We start from the raw sequence: 15,708 nt of genomic DNA on the forward strand, positions 1-15,708 counted from the left end.
GGTGGTCAACTGCAGAGTGAGGGCTGTGATATTTGCAAGAACTGGCATCAATCTTCCGAGCATAGTCCACATTACTGTGTCTCCTCCCCTTCCCTGTCCCGGCTGAGGCAGGATCAGCCCTTAAAATTACTTTCCAAGCTGAAAATCTTTAAAAAACATTGAAACATTGATTCTCTCCAACTGCACTGTTAAAAATGGCTCTCCAGTCTATTTAAAAATCTTGGCTTTAAAAAATCTTTTTAGTTTCAGTTAAAATCAAAATATGTTAACATTTTGCCTTTCCCTATGCTTTTGGTTTGGACTCAGAAGATAATTTCATATGTTACTATAATTTTTTTCCAGAAAAGCAGATACCTTCTCTATTCCTCTACAAAAGCTTTATGCCACAATAATTTAAGATTTCCTCCAGGTTAGAATATTTCTGCATGTAAAACCTCTTTGAAGGTTTAAATAGACTGTAACTGAGTTTTGACATGTATTAGCATGTGTCAAGTACAGCAGTTATTAAAGGTAGTGGAGACAAGACACATTCCATCTCTCCAGCGACTGACTCGCAGGTGTCCAGATCACTACAGGCCACAAGCGGGCAAAGCCACTAAAAAAAGTCACCCTTTGTTGCAAAAAGCATTAAAAACTCCCTTTACCAACCATTTCAGCAATAGATCCGGTGAATGATCGGGTGAGGAATAAACTCTAGGTTCTGTCTTACAACATCATGTCCCAGGATTGTGACTGGCAAAATTGCCTTTTTAGTCCTTTTGATGTAAATCTTTACTGTGTCTCTTGGAAGGTTCTGCATCCACCCAAAACATATTTTTAAATTATATTAAAGCATACATTTGCACAGCATGATGTGTATTAGTTAAATTAGGAGTTACTGGGTTCTGACCTGTTCCTCTTCTCTTCTATGTGAGCTGACTGTCCACATCCAAACATAAGAGAGAAATCACTTGCCACACTGATGGATTATTTTTTTATCCTTTAATTCTTTTCATTCATATAAAAGGAATTGACTGAAATTGTCAACTCTCCCATAGCAGAACTAAAGGGGTGTGACATGCAAAAGGAAATACTCAGGACTCAATTACTTTTTAAAGCATAACAGGTTTAAGGAAAGCCAGCTTGACTTTCTGCACTTCTCCTTCCCAGGGCACAGCTTCTGTTCTGCAGCGCAGGTCTGACAACGAGGAGTACGTTGAAGTTGGAAGACTTGGTCCATCAGACTATTTTGGTAAGAAAAGCTTAAGTGTGGTTCAGAAGGACGGGCACAAGGACTTGTATCAAGGAGTTATTGTCTTAATTAGTGTTTTTTTACAGTACTCTCTTACAAGCGAGGGGTTATGTGTAGGTCAGTCGCTGCTTTCAGCGATGCGGAGAGATTTCAGTGAAGCTGAAACCATTCCTTGGTTTACACCAGTGTAGCTGATAGGAGACAGATCCAGAATCAGCAAAACAGTCTGAAAGCATTTGTTTTCAAAGGCATTTTACACGCATGCATTATGCATGTGTAATGCATTTGTACTGTCAACAGAATTATGTAAAGTGTCTATCAAGAGATATATAAAGGGAAATGTTCTACAACCAAAGCAACTGGATGGTAGCTAGAATATGCACCCTCCGAAAAAGAGGCACAGGGTGTGTGACAGCGTATTTCTGCCTGTTTCCAGGTGAGATAGCGTTACTGCTCAATCGGCCCCGAGCTGCTACGGTGGTGGCACGCGGACCCCTGAAGTGCGTAAAGCTGGATCGGCCCCGCTTCGAACGAGTGCTCGGTCCTTGTTCCGAAATCCTCAAGAGAAACATTCAGAGATACAACAGTTTCATTTCGCTCACCGTCTGAAGGATTCCTCTGGAAAGCTGCCTTTGTGTGACCTTGTGCACTTAAATTTGCTCTGTGCAGCTCCATAGCTTTATGAAGAAAAAAATAAAAGATGTGCATTTTATGTGTATTTTTTCTGTTTATGTCACGTACTGGATGTCAGTTCAAATCTCATGTATCATGTAAATAGGAAGACAACTGTTTGGATAAGACCAGCTTTGGGAAAGATTAGGCTTTTGGCTTGCAGGCAAGGTTTTTACCTATTGTTGGATCATATAGCTTAAAACTGTGTTTTTAACTTTAAAATTCATACGAATTTCTATTTCCCTCATTATCTTTGGAGTTGGTCTTATTCACCTCTTGTCAAGCTTCTTTGATCAAGCGATGTCCCTCTGCCTGTCACTTTTAAAAGACTTTTCACTGGTTATGGGCTGGAGGTTTCTGAAATCCCACGGGGTGAGTGGCAGTTTAAGAGGGAAGGTCGGAGAAAGATTTTGATCATTCCAGCAAGCCAGGGAAGAGTAGAGTTTTTGAGTCATTTTGTTTGTGGCTGAGATATAGGGGCCATACTCCTCCGTGTTACAAGCCCTTTCAGGTCTGCTTTGTAGGATATGCTAAGCCAAACAGCCTGCTCCAGTCTTCTGGGTGAAGAGGTCAAGGAACAATGTTTGTAAGAATTCAAATGGCGCCTTTAGGACCGAAGTTATTTGTCCTCAGCTTTTTTAAAATGAGGGTTTGCATTAGATCCCTTAGAAGTCCAACAGGAACTTCTCCACTGAATTAAGTGGGCTTCAAAACATACTTATGGGCAGCAGAGTGTCCTCAGCCACTTCCCTGAATATTGTATGAAATGCTGAAGAGATGGTGCCAGTTGTACATCAGGGGCAACAACGCCAGTTTGTTTTTAATAAGGTTCACTTAATTAAATTCAGATGCCTTTCTTTTAGTACATAACTAAATTTTAGGATTTTTTAGGATTTCCTGAAAGCCAAATACATGCTTCAGAATGCTGCCTGTCCTCCAAAAGACACATATCTCATAACAAAAAGCACCAGGATCTTGCAAGAAGCTCCTAGAGCGCAGGTCCCTGCCGGGGCACGCAACCTCGCTGGCAGTTGGTGCTGTCCTGCCTAGACAGGGTCTCCTCCTGAATGGAGCTTCTTTTTGCAGATCCGGACCTTACTCTGCTGTGCAGCCCTCGAGGATGGGATCATTTAGATTATTCGTTGTGAAGCTCTTCTTTTGAAGGAAAACTTGTCTTTGCTAACAGCAGCAAAGCTCTGCATCTCAGCTGCCCTAAATAGCACTGCCCACTTTTCAGTTGTGGCAAAACTACATTTCTTCTTTATGATAACATTCTTCTGAGTAAATACGAACTTTCTGTACCTTTTACATGCCAAATGTTATGCAATGAAGTAAGGCAGCAATCTCCCTTTTGAAACTAGAGGTGTTAGTGAAGAACATGGCTAAAATTACGCCTACTGACATGCAAATGCTTTCTTCTTTGGAATTAACAAAAACTAACTTGGGAATTTCCTATCGACTCCCACCAAGAGGGGCCAATATTCCAGTAGCTGCCCACAGTGGTTTTTACAGAGCTAACTGCTTCTCGACTTCAGAGTCCTCTCATCACTTCAAGGTGCTTAAATTATTTCAGCATATTTTCAGTGGTCCTGTCAGTGTATATTCGTTGCTACTATTTATTATGATTATGCTTCTTGCACGTGTTATTAAATATGACCATTCAATTTTTCAACCTTTCAATTTTTATCACATACATTTATATAGGCAGGCCCCCATTATATATATATATATAAATGTATAAGCATTTGCAAAACTTTTGATTTGCTTCACTGTTTTTGTATTCTCTTGTGCAATTTTTAAAAGAAATATTTTTTAAAGATTATCAGTCACTCATGTATCTTCCTTTACCTATTGCATTTCTGTTGTATTGGTAAGAAGTTGTGAGTGTTTCGCATAACATGCAAGATACATTTCTTGTTAAACACCAGGTATTAGCCTCACTGTTTAGAAGTTACTCGAGCACACACACACCACACATTCTTTGCTTTAAACCTTTACAGCTCATGGAAAATACATTTGAATTATGGTTCTGTTATAAGCAATCTCATGAGAAGTGTAACAATTTAACACCAGGATTCCTATGCTTTAAGTGGAACAAAATGATATTCAATGACATTTTAAAGATAATTGTAATATTTGCAGTGGATGATGGGACAGGATTACAGTATGAATAAAATTCTTCTACATTATATGTGGCCGTTGTGGGCTTATTAATAATAATGGCAGTCTGTACGAATAGAAGTCATGTTCTAGTTAAAATCTGCATATCATAAAAAGTTTGAACTCTACTGAAAATAATCAGATGCAAAGGGATAAAAAATAGACCAAGAATCCCAGTGCTATATATAGTAATGGAAACCAAACTGGTTTTCTGGAGGATTAGCATGAAGAAAAATATGTCTTCTGTTTAAATGTAACCCTGTATGTCTATATAAAGAAGTAGGGGTTCAAGGTGTCTCTCAGACCTTCGTGTTGTGGTTTAGATGACAGCTTAGCCAGGCGTTGAAGCACATGTGGAACATGAAGTTTGTGAGCTGTCTCACTGGTCGTAGGGACCCTGTGTAGAGCTTAGAAACCCCCAGGACTGCTGATGAGTCTGCTGTACAATCAGCAGGAAGACACTGGGAAGAGCAGGCTCTTTATTTCTCGAATACCGATGATGCTCCTTTTTCCTCCAGTGTCACAGACAAAGCCCATGGCCCCGACCACGATGGGGATCTGTCGTGATCATTCCTCTCACCTTCTGGCCATGCATGGATTTTTAGAAGTGCAGCTGCCCTGGGTCTAAAGCACAAAGCCTTTTTTGGCCCCAGAGATGTTCTGTTCTGCTGCCATGGCTTGTGTTCATGCAATGGGCTGGCCAAGAACCACATTGAGGACAAACTTCTCAGAGAAGGCAGAGCCTTCAAAGGAACCACCTGTATCTCATGCATCGGGGTGAATGCAGAGGTTGAAGGACTGGCGAGTATGGCTTCTGGGTGAGGAAGAGGAGTGTAGGTATGTTGTGGTCCAAGCTTGGCTCCGGTGCTGGAGCCATCACCCCAGAGCAGCGTGCAGGGCTGGTGGACTCACTCCATGCAGCTTCTCTGCGGTGGCCCCTGCACAGGAATCTTAGGCGGCTCCCGGCATCCAAGGGCTGTCCAGCTTTCCATTTTTGGAATGTGTTATTTTTCCCCCCTTTGCTATGATTCAGGCGGGAAGGACTCGTCTTTCCAGAGAATTACTCACATTATGTAGTAATCAAAAGTGACCACTCTCTCTGAGGTTCTTCCAGAAGGACGTTACCAGCCCACGCTCCCCAGAAAAGAGCATCTCACCACTTCTCATTGTCATTCTTTTTTCGGTTGGTTTTAATTGTGTCGCAGCCATTTCAGGACTCCCAAGACAAAAGAAAATACTTTTTTTGTAATAGAAACTAATTGTACCTCCAGGTTTTTTACAAGGCCCGTGCGGCTGCCCAGGCTTTAGTGTGTGTGTGTCAGATTACTGTAAGCTCTCGTAAGCATTCCCACTGCTCTGTATGTGCTGTAAGTTGTGGAGTCAGAGGAGGCGGGTGAATCCTTGATCCTCAAGCAAACACAGTCTGACACCATGTTACCTGTTCAGGTGTTGGTGGAAAACAAGAGCCGTTGCAGAGAACCAAGTAATCCCAGGGCATGCCAGTTTGGTTGCTGGCTGCTGGTTTGTTTTTCTTGCAGTCAGTGGTCTTCAGAAGCAGAGTCACCACACGAAGGGTGACATTTCTTCTGTTGTGAAGGTTGCACAAGGTGTGTGCATCGCATTCGGTTTTAAGTCTTAAATGGTGCATAAATCCTTTCACTCACCCATTTATGGAAGAGATCATGTTTGTTGTTTCGGCACATTTCTGTGTAGCAGCTGAGAGACGGAACATTATCTCGCTCAGAGGCAAAACCACGATGATCTCCTTAAAGGGAGCCGGAGATCCTGTTGCCTGCTGTTCACTGCAGTGCCACATGAATATATGGTCACTGCAACGGCAGTAGTGTCCCCAAAGGCTGCTGCAGGTGGATGGGAGTTAGCAGAGTAGGAAGAGAGAGTAGGTGGTGTTGCACCATTGACCCAATGAGCACTAACCAGTTTAAAAGCTCACACTTGATATTTCAAAGACCAGCTCACCATTCAGAGACTGAATTATCTACTCTTACATTCCCAGACATGTTTTTTTAATTTGTTTTTAATGATTTGGCAACTCTGACTGGAGCTCATTTTTGCTTTCTTCAAATGTACACAACTGCTCAGAAACTCAAGAGTGTTTCCACAGCCAGAGTCACTTCTGTAGGTCCTACTTCTCTCTGGAGAAGGAGAACATATTTGGATATGAGCGTATGCGTAGCCTTGAAAATCCGATGTTACGGGAATGCCTTGGCTTCAATGCCTCTCCTTCTCCAAGGGTGTCTTTGCTGCTCAGCAGAGTTTTATCTGGGATGCAGCACTCGCACAACAAGCTGGCCTTTTCTCTGAAAAAGCTGCCTGGCCAAAGGACCTGGCATCTGCAGCCATCTGGTATTTTTGTGAAGGCTGAGGATGTTTTTTGTGCTTGATCAGGCTCCAATACCAGAGTGATTCTTCTGATGTCTAAAAATCTGGATTCAGCTTTTAGAAAAGAGGCCGCACTTTGCCTGGGAAAGGAAAGCAAAGCATGAGCGTCTCCCTGGGCATACTGTGACTCCTATCTCAGAAGTGCATGGGTAACTTTTCGCCTCTGAGTGCTCCAGCCCCTCCCCAGCTGTGTTTTAATCCTTGTTTTCAAGTCACTCTCTGCAAAACTATCACAGAGAGCCTCCGCTGCCCAGACCAGCTGCAACACACGTCCCATCCTCTTGTGCTCAGGCAATTTTAAGTGTGCAGAGTTCTCTTTAAAAAAGTCGTGAGCTCTCGTGGAGGAAAAAAATAATCATTTTACCCAAGAAGACTGCTCCTATTCCAGTATAAACTGTCTCCAAACATGGAACAGCGGCGTGCCATGTTGCTGCATGGGCCAGCAGCGCTGAATGAATTGGCAGATGCTGCGCTGCTGCGTGATCTCTGGTAGCTGGGCTGTGAGAATGCTGCTCCTCTCTACTCACAGCTTCGGTTTGAAGCTGAAAGAGTTGATTTGCCAAAAGAGTGCCCCTCACCCAAGCCCTGATGGGATAAATCGAGCCTCAGGCTGCCAGGACTCGCCGGGTGCATTCACCTTACCCTTGGTGGGTGCAGCAGCCTCCGCTCTTTGCAAGGACTGGCAGTTGGAGATGGGACATATAGACTGATGATGAGGTAGGGATTTTCTCGCCACTGCCTGCTGTTACTGGCGCTCTGGATGTTCAGACTGCTGGCTCTAGGGAAATCAAGCCTTTCTGGGAAGTGGCTACTCCCTATCCTCTTTATACAGAAAATGTATTGTTATTATTTGAAAGCACTTTTGTATTGCCCTTAGACTACAAGCATGGCAATTGTTCCATCAGAAGACATCATGGTGCATAGCAGTGAAATACGACGTACAGTACCATGCAGTATGTATTTTCCAGATAAACTGGGAAAATAGTGAAATGGAGCTGCAAAGTGGGGGTACAATAGCTGCTTTGCATTCCTCCACATGTGTGGAATTTATATGCGCTACAGAGTGACTCTGTTTCGTTACCATGTGTTTACGATGATCGGATGATTAGTCGTATTTCTAGCCGTTTTCATTTTCTCAGTTGTATTTGTGGGCCAAGCACAAAGTCGCAGCGACTTCAAATCGAACGTGGCAATGAATTAGTGCTGGCTAAACCCTCCCACCATTTATTTCCACTACGGCAGCAAGAGGGAACAGACTTAGCAGCTGAAAAATACAAGAGATTATTGCTCCTTCTCATCCAGGGGCAGCTCAAGCAATTTGCCAGATAGAAGTAGTTGGCTACGTTTGCAGACTCTGGGCTATTTGATTGAGACTTTCCAGCCCGGAGGTGCATCTCCGCCGCACCCCACCCTACCCGGGAGCTGAACGTGCCGCAGAAGCGCCGAGCGGGGAGATGCGTCACTGTTCACAGTTTAACTTGCGTAACGATGACTGCGGGAATCGCTGCCGAGCAGAATCTGCATCTCCTAGCGCCAGCTCCTGCAGAGATGGAAAAGCCCCAGTCTTGGTCCTGCAATCAGGAGGAGGGAGTCATGCCCCGGCGCCCGGTTTGTACGGCTCTTGGCGAGGCCAAAGGTATCTGGGAAAGCAATAGAGTTGCTCCCGAGCCTGGCAAGCCTGTAAGTCGCTGCTCACAGCCACTGGCAGCATCACGAGCTCTGCTCCCACTGGCGTGGACGCTCAGATGCATCCAGCCCATGCTACCATGGGCCAAATTCCCATGAGATGGCAGGATGGTTCATATCCTTGACACGTATCCAGTAAAGCATCACACCCTCTCCTATTGCCTTGCATTTCTGGCTCTTAGCCCGGGATTTAGCTTTTAGAGAAATACAGGATTAGCCGAGGAGGGCTTTTTAAAACGTGGCTTTGCAGGGGGCAGGAGAAGGTGCCGAAATGGCCAGAGGTTCCCGAGGAACACAAGAACCAGCCCAACAAAGGCACCCTTGTGCGAGCGGGGAGATGCAGCAGAACCTGTGTCCGGATGAAAGCTGCCCTATCAAAATAGCCATAAACAAACCCGCCTCCTCCGCTACAGAAAAGCTGTTGTGCCAGGAGCATATTAAATTGTATATGCTTTTTCTCAAGGCAAAAGAATTGCAGCAGTGACGGCAGCTGTGCGTGCTGGAGCTGAGCCACTGTATTCAACTAATGAAGGCCTTGCTGAGGACGGGGTGGGGGAAGGACTGCGGATGAATGTATTATTCAGAGGGACCCACACTGAAATAATCTACCGGCACTGGGGATATGCGGTAGGGGAAAAAAAAGTGATTGCCCCAACACTGAAAGCTGATGCATTTGCCAGAGGACAGCACAGGTGATGGGCCAGATCCCTTCCCAGGCGGGGATCTGCAGCCCTGAGGGTGTTGCTGTTTACAGGATGAGGCAAGATGTGTTTTTCCTTCCCCGGGGTTTCCCTGGGGAGGTTCTCTGTCTCAACCCCCAGGAGCAGAGCTGGGCTGCAGCTACTGCTCTGACCCAGACGGAGGAGCAGGTTACAGACAGGGGGGAGCCCAGCCTGCCCAGCGTGGGGTCTGCAGGAGATGGGATTTAAAACCAGTGAGGAGCAGGGAGATGTGGGCAACTCCATACTTCATGTCAGTGGGCTCTGCTGATGGCCACCTGCTTGGTCCCAGGTGTGGTGGGGAAATGGGAAATGAAGTGGCCTCATACCCACAGGGAGGATTGTTCCAGCCCGTTTCTCCCCCCCCCACCCCCGGTGGGGCTGCTTCCTGCCTGGCCCATACCATATCCTGGATCAAGAGGGTGCAGAGGGCTTAGGACTCGCCTACGCTGCAGCTAGTGTGTTGTCTCAGCAAGGTCACCTCTGCATGAGGGTCCCCACACCGGGGACAGGGGCTCAGAAGGATCCCTCTGCCCTCTGCAACCTCTGAATATTGGTGTGTTGTGAACAACCATGAAACGGGATTTCATCACCATTCACACTGTCTCAGCCATGTGTGAAATGAACCTTGCAGCCAAGCTCGTTGTTTGTCTGGAGGAGGATGTCTCAGTGTGCTGCCCGTGCTTTGCTCTTAACTCTTTGGGCTATTAGAGGTCCAAGCCTGAACCTTGCAGTCCCTGCACAGAGGAGACACATGGGTCCCATGGGAGCCCACATCAGCCAGGAACCTTCTGTGAAGTATGAGGAGTATCTAAAATCTTTTTCCACCTTGAACTGCAATTCTCTTGTGAGCAAAGTTGAGTTGTGAGTAAAGAATACAGGATAATTTCCCATTCCTCCCCAAATTTAGAGACATCAAGAAAGCTAGCAGGACACTTTCCTTATTAACTCAGGAGCATGCTAGTGTAGAGGTACCTCATGTAGAGCCTCCTTAGGAGGGAGTGAAATAAAACAGAATAAATTCAGAAAGGATGACTTCTGTGTAAGCACCTTGCAGGTGCCTCTTCAAAGATCAGCTTATCCCCAGGCAATGTAGTTCAAACGCTGCAGCGAGGAAATGGGATAGAAGAGCATGACACCCATCTCAGTTTAAATTCAGTCACTGCAGCTGTCCCATTCTTTAAGGCAGAAGAGGAAATTTATGGCTCTCCTGCAATGTGAGCAATGCTCTGAGCGCCCACAAGGTAAATGCCCTTTTGTGCTTGAATCCGTTCCCTGTCTGAAGTCACTGCACACATAGGGCCAAAATGATTCGGTGAAAGAAAACCCATTTCATTTGCTTTTTAAGCAGATTACAGCAGATTAGCCAACTAATCTATATGGAATCCTCTCTCCAACAATTTCAAACTGTAAACAAATCCAACCACTTTTGTATTGCGTATAAATATTTACTATGGATTATATGAAGATTAACTTCAAATGATATTTGCAACAATGGTTTTATTTTGTGACTTGCTACCTTTAGTAATGTAAAACCTTTTGAAAGAAATGTACCTTCAACAAAGCGTGAATTTAAGGCCCATCATCTGTACAATAGCATGTACCAGAGCATGTACACAAACAGAAACTGAATACATTATTGCCAACAGATGAAGGAAACTAAGAATAAATACTATTCGTGCAGAATAAAAATGCCTGGGATTATCGTAACATGGAATTAAAATCTTCCCTGTAAGACCTGACTTGGTGTTAGTAGCTAACACCTCACTGCTACTCACAGTTGGTTCTTTAGCTGCAGAAAAAAATTGTGCATGGTTTGCAAGCAAAGGGCATTTGATGGATGTTGTTTAGTATCCTGAGATGTCACCCTCCTCGGGTGGGCAGTGTGAGTGACCCTGGCCCTGCTTGCTGCCCAGGTGGCTGGTAAGAAACGAGGCAGCCTTTGTAATGAAGCAGTTCATCTTCCTGAAGATTCAGGGGTTTCATCATATCTCCAACCATATGGAAAAACATAAGAGGCACCAGATCAAAGCCTCAGAGGCTGCTGCTGACCCTGGTGAGATCCCTGCAAGCCCAGTGACTTGCGGTGTGAAAGCTCCTGGGTTTGATTCCCAAATTTAAAGTGTCACTGGGGAGGTGAGAGGTGGGAATTGCTGTTGGTGTCGCACAGCTTGGCAAAGGAGGGAACCAAAAGGTTGAAGACCAACATCTCTTGCTATGCCACATTGCCTGGAGCTGAATCCCAGTGTGCAGCTCGTGAGGGTCGGCGTGGGAGGGCACCAGCAGCAGAGGCACAAGGGGTCGATGCGCGGTAGGTGCTTGGAGCAAAGTGCATCCTTCCAAAATACAACAGGCCAGAGGCCACTGCTGAGGGACTACACACAAAAGCCAGTGCAGGACCATGTTTGGCAGCAGGTAGTGCTCCAAATGGGGTGTTTCAGGGGCAGCCAGCACCAGCCTGCCCACACCTCTGACCCCAACGGGGCTCTCCAGGCTGGCCCGCTCAGGACCGCTGCTCCGCAGAGAGCAAAGCCGGCCTTGCACGGCGTTCGGTTGGGACGTGGGGAATGTTGTGTCTACCAGGCTAGCGGAGGAATGCTCAGTTTACAAGACAATGGCTTTTTAGGAAGCCAGAAAAAGTTAAACAGCCGTCCCAGATAGAAGATTGTCCCTTTCCACCCTTTGTATAATTAGGGCAGCTTCATACTCCTATAAAGAGATGATCTGTTTAATATAAGAGATTTCCAAAGTCTTAGCAAATGAGTATCTGAGAACTGGCTTCTGATGTGGTTTATGTTCTTTTTGATAGATTTAGGTTATGGGAATGTTGGTTACAGAGGCAGTGAGTGATTCATGCTGAAACCATCCGGGTGCCATCTGATACAAGCTGTCCACTGAAGGTAGAGGGAGGCTGCTGCCTGTGTTGTATTAGTGCCTGCAGTTTAAGCTGTTTGGTGGTAAGTTATAATTGCAGAAAAATTACTACAGCAGAGAAAAAGAAAGACCTCTGTTTTGCAGAAGAGAAGTAATCCTTACCAGATCAACATTTCCATAGCAAGCTGGGGTCTTACAACGATGCCTCGAGACCTCAAACTGACGTGCTCTGTGTAAGGAGCTGTACTGGCACCTTAGAAAAAGCAGCTCTCTCTGGAGAGTCTCTGGCTGCTGCTTGACAAGCCCAAAGCAACACAGACAGGAGCTGATTGCTCTGTGCTTACTGCCCACCTTGGAGCTGCCTTGGAAAACATCTTTCCCCCACTGACTGCAGTTTTGTCTCAGTGGTACTTGTAGGATCAAGCCCTTGAGCAGATAGGGGAAAGAAGCGGTCGGAGAAATAGCATTCTCCAGTACGGTTTTTTTCCCTATAGTCAAGCATTTTGAAATCCTGTCTCCATCTGAAGAACATCAAAGCCAGCAAAAGGGCAGAGGGTGGTCTCTGAAAAATCTCAAAGGGGAGCTGGTCTTCAGAGAAGGATTGTAGTCCTCCGGCTTTGATGTGCTCCTTGGAGCCCATGTCCCACCAGGTGACCCTCTTTGGCTGGCTAAGGCTGGGCCTCGCCGCTGCACAGGCTGCCAGCTGAAAAATCACTCACAGACCAACCTTAGCACCGCAACAGGAGAGTGGACACTGAGGATGGAAAATTGGGTGAACAAAGCTATGGGGAGCAATGTTGGGCAGCAATGAAGTGGTCACTATCATCCAGTTGCCTTGCAGCACATCTCTGTGCTGACTCCTGTCATGAGGGCAGGGAAGGTGGGAAGCAGGGATACTCCTCATCAGAACTCATAGATTTCTATTGGACTTTCATAACTTCTCCAGGACTTGTGTGAGAGTAGGGCGAGGCCATGAGCCAAGAGCTTTGCAGCATCACATACCTTCGTTGCCATGTAATAAGCATAAGACTCCAGGATACTATTTTTGTTTGCAGGCTTTCCCCCTCTATTGCTCGTGTTTCAACTATACATAAATCCGGAAGGAAAATTTGTGTCTTCTTTTATACCAAATTTGCAGATTTGTAACTGAATTATGGGTGTTCCTTGACAACTTACTCTGAGTTTATTCATGTTAAAATAAATTCAGAGTCACCAGGGATCAGTGGCTTGTGCAGGCGTCAAGAAAGCCCTCAAAATGGCGTAGAAGGCTGCTAGTACCGCAGTGGCAGCCTCCAGCCCACCGAGCCCTGGGGGTGATGCAGCAGCACCAGGACCGTGCTACACAGCCTTGGAGCAGCTCTGTAAGGGGCCGTGTGTCCTTCCCCAGTGAAGCCACCCCTCTCTGCCTCCTGCTTGGCAGGGTTTTGCTGGCCATGTGCCTGCGGGGTTAGTTCATAAACACCATTTCACCTGCAGCCGTTTCCCCAGGCAGAGCATCTCTGATTAGGAGAGAGAACAGCTGTGGCAGGAGGGACATGTATCTTTTCTGATTCAGCATCCCTTTTCTATTGCAAGCTGGTGGCCTTGGCTGAAGGCTGACACTCCAGATAACTGGGCACCAAAGAAGCCTCCCCGGGCTGGCAGAATGCTGGCCAGAGAGTAGCGCCAGCAGCTCCTGCCTGAGATAAGCAGCGCGCTTTCAAGATTTATTGCCTTTATCCTCATTTACTGCCAGCCTGAATGTTTCAATTATCTTTTTTCTGTTTTGGCATTTCCCTAACAAGCAGTGTTATTTTGTTGCTTCTGTTTCAGCAGGGACAGACAGGGCCTTGTTTTCTAAACGTGACACACGTACATTGAAAAGCAAGCGGACGATAGCAAAGCATATTTGGTCTGCCTTGGTGATTTGAAAGGTTATTATCTGTCCTCTCTCTCTCATCACCTTAGCCCCATAAATCTAGCACAGGGGCCATTCTTAGCCCTTTAGAAATGCATCCTGTCTCCTCTGCAATGGACTCACGATTTCATTGCTGACCTTACCAATTAATTCCCATAATTCATTCACTCTGAGTTTCTTAGAAGCTAAGCTGCTCCCTGGCTTGACTCTCTTGAGGCAAATTCAGCCCTGGGGCAACTTCACCCACAGCTAGGAGTAACATCAGCACTGACTTTAGCCCACGGTTCCTGCTTTTCAGTTCTACCAACATCTCAAATTGCTTATTGGCATCGGATGGTTGTTTTCAAGATCTCACATAGCTTCAAGTCTTCCTCTCTGATGCTGCATACACTGATAACAAGCCATGTTAGCTAATCCCCCATCAGGATTCATAATGTCAGAAGAAAAACCTGGTAGAAAAAATGTTCGTCACAGTTTGTTCTGCAGTACGAAAAGTTGTTCTAACAGAATAGTTTGTCAGAAATTTTCCATTTGGTGTGAAAGTTTTCAGGAAAAATTGTGAGTTTCTCCTCTGTGACAATCAAAATATTTCATTTCCCAATAGCTACCAACTGACCCCTGCACCAAAGTGCAAAGTGAGATACAAACATGAAAGGTCACTTTCTTCAAAACTGCTCAACGAAAGCTCTGCACGTGTCTCCAGCAGCACTTCTTGTGACCCTGAGCTACCTGTTACTCTCTGAAACCCCTCCAGATAGTCTCTAGACCTACACGGCACCCACATCTCTCCAGCTCCCACAGGCAGCACACAGATTTCTATAGGGCACAAGTAGGCTGGTGTTAACTGGGGGACAACTATCTGTGTCTGGATTCCACACAGTGATGTACAAAATTAGGTTGTTAAAGGGAAGAAAAGCAGGATTATAAACTGATGAGAACTCTCCTTATGTTGCTGCCAAATATGATCCTTTGGCATTAGCAGATTAACCTAAAAAAATTCTGGCCTCTGGTTTTTAATCTGTTTCACGCCCCACCATCATTACAGATGAGGCTGTTGGCAGACCTGGACGTGTATCTGAAGTGATAGGACTGGTGTGTGTCCTTAGCAGGGGATGTGTGTGTCATGTGGGGTCCCAAAAAACCCCCATCACCTTTCCACTGAGTAGGGTGTGATGGAGACAGGGTGCTGAGATGGGAATAGATGAATCTGAGCTCTGATTTCAGCCCAAGCAGCAGGTGGGGAAAAGAGAAATAGTCTGTACAAGGCAGAAGGCTGCTGCTGCACTGCTGTCACTGGCACCCCGGGAGCAAGGGTTATTCGATGTGCTTCAGTCTGAGCAAAGCATACGCTGCCCATTAACCAGAATGTGTGAGAGCATCTCAGTGGAGCCCCAGGCAAGACCTGTCTGTCCACCACCCTGAAAACAGCCTTGCGACAACCTCTGGGAGCCAAAATGTTTCATTTTACCAACAGGAAAACAATTACACACCAAACCTCCGTTCCCAGGAGGGCGTGATTAAAGGAATGTATTTTGGCCAGTGTGGAAATGGATCAAATCGGCACCTTTGCACCCAACGTGCGGTCTGTTGGGTGCCGTGCAGGTAAGGGGAGGGCTGTCTGCAGAACAGGGTTTGCCTGGAGCTGCTGCTAAACTCATTTTTTAATGCAGCATTTTCAATTATTTCCTATTCATTTGATACACCACCAAAATAGATCCAGTTCTCCCCTGTTTTAGCCTCTGCTAAAACCCTCAGACCACATCTTCTCCTATAACAAAAAGTATGTGGAATTGGCTAAAAAAGAAACATTCCTGTTCTCACAACACTTAAAAAAATCTACTCCTTTCCTAAAGAAAAAATAGCACTTATAAGACTTAATAAAACTGCTTCTGTCCAGAAGGCTCCTGCACCAGATCAGCTTCATCCCTTTAACCATTGTTGTGCCAAGCCTTGGGGTAAATTATTAATCATCTCAAAATAGCTGCTGAAAATAGAGGCGAAAGGGAAGGCTTCATAACAGCAATGCGTATGACATAATTTATTTTGATCTTACTGAAAGTCTTTAAGAA

At 45.6% G+C, this 15,708-nt stretch overlaps 1 protein-coding gene across 2 annotated transcripts in view; it reads left to right on the forward strand.

The window, feature by feature from the left end:
- The window catches only part of PRKAR1B (protein kinase cAMP-dependent type I regulatory subunit beta), a 101,021-nt gene extending 96,929 nt beyond the window's left edge, over window positions 1-4,092 (forward strand). For both annotated transcript variants that reach the window (XM_074841424.1, XM_074841425.1), the window contains exons 10-11: window positions 1,150-1,231; window positions 1,668-4,092. In XM_074841424.1, coding sequence (XP_074697525.1) covers window positions 1,150-1,231; window positions 1,668-1,840 — 255 coding nt within the window. In that variant the 3' untranslated portion in view covers window positions 1,841-4,092. The remainder of the gene's footprint in view (window positions 1-1,149; window positions 1,232-1,667) is intronic.
- Window positions 4,093-15,708: the final 11,616 nt, after the last annotated feature.

The sequence above is a fragment of the Strix aluco genome, chromosome 15 (genome assembly GCF_031877795.1).
Source record: "Strix aluco isolate bStrAlu1 chromosome 15, bStrAlu1.hap1, whole genome shotgun sequence".
Classification (NCBI taxonomy): Eukaryota; Metazoa; Chordata; class Aves; order Strigiformes; family Strigidae; genus Strix; species Strix aluco.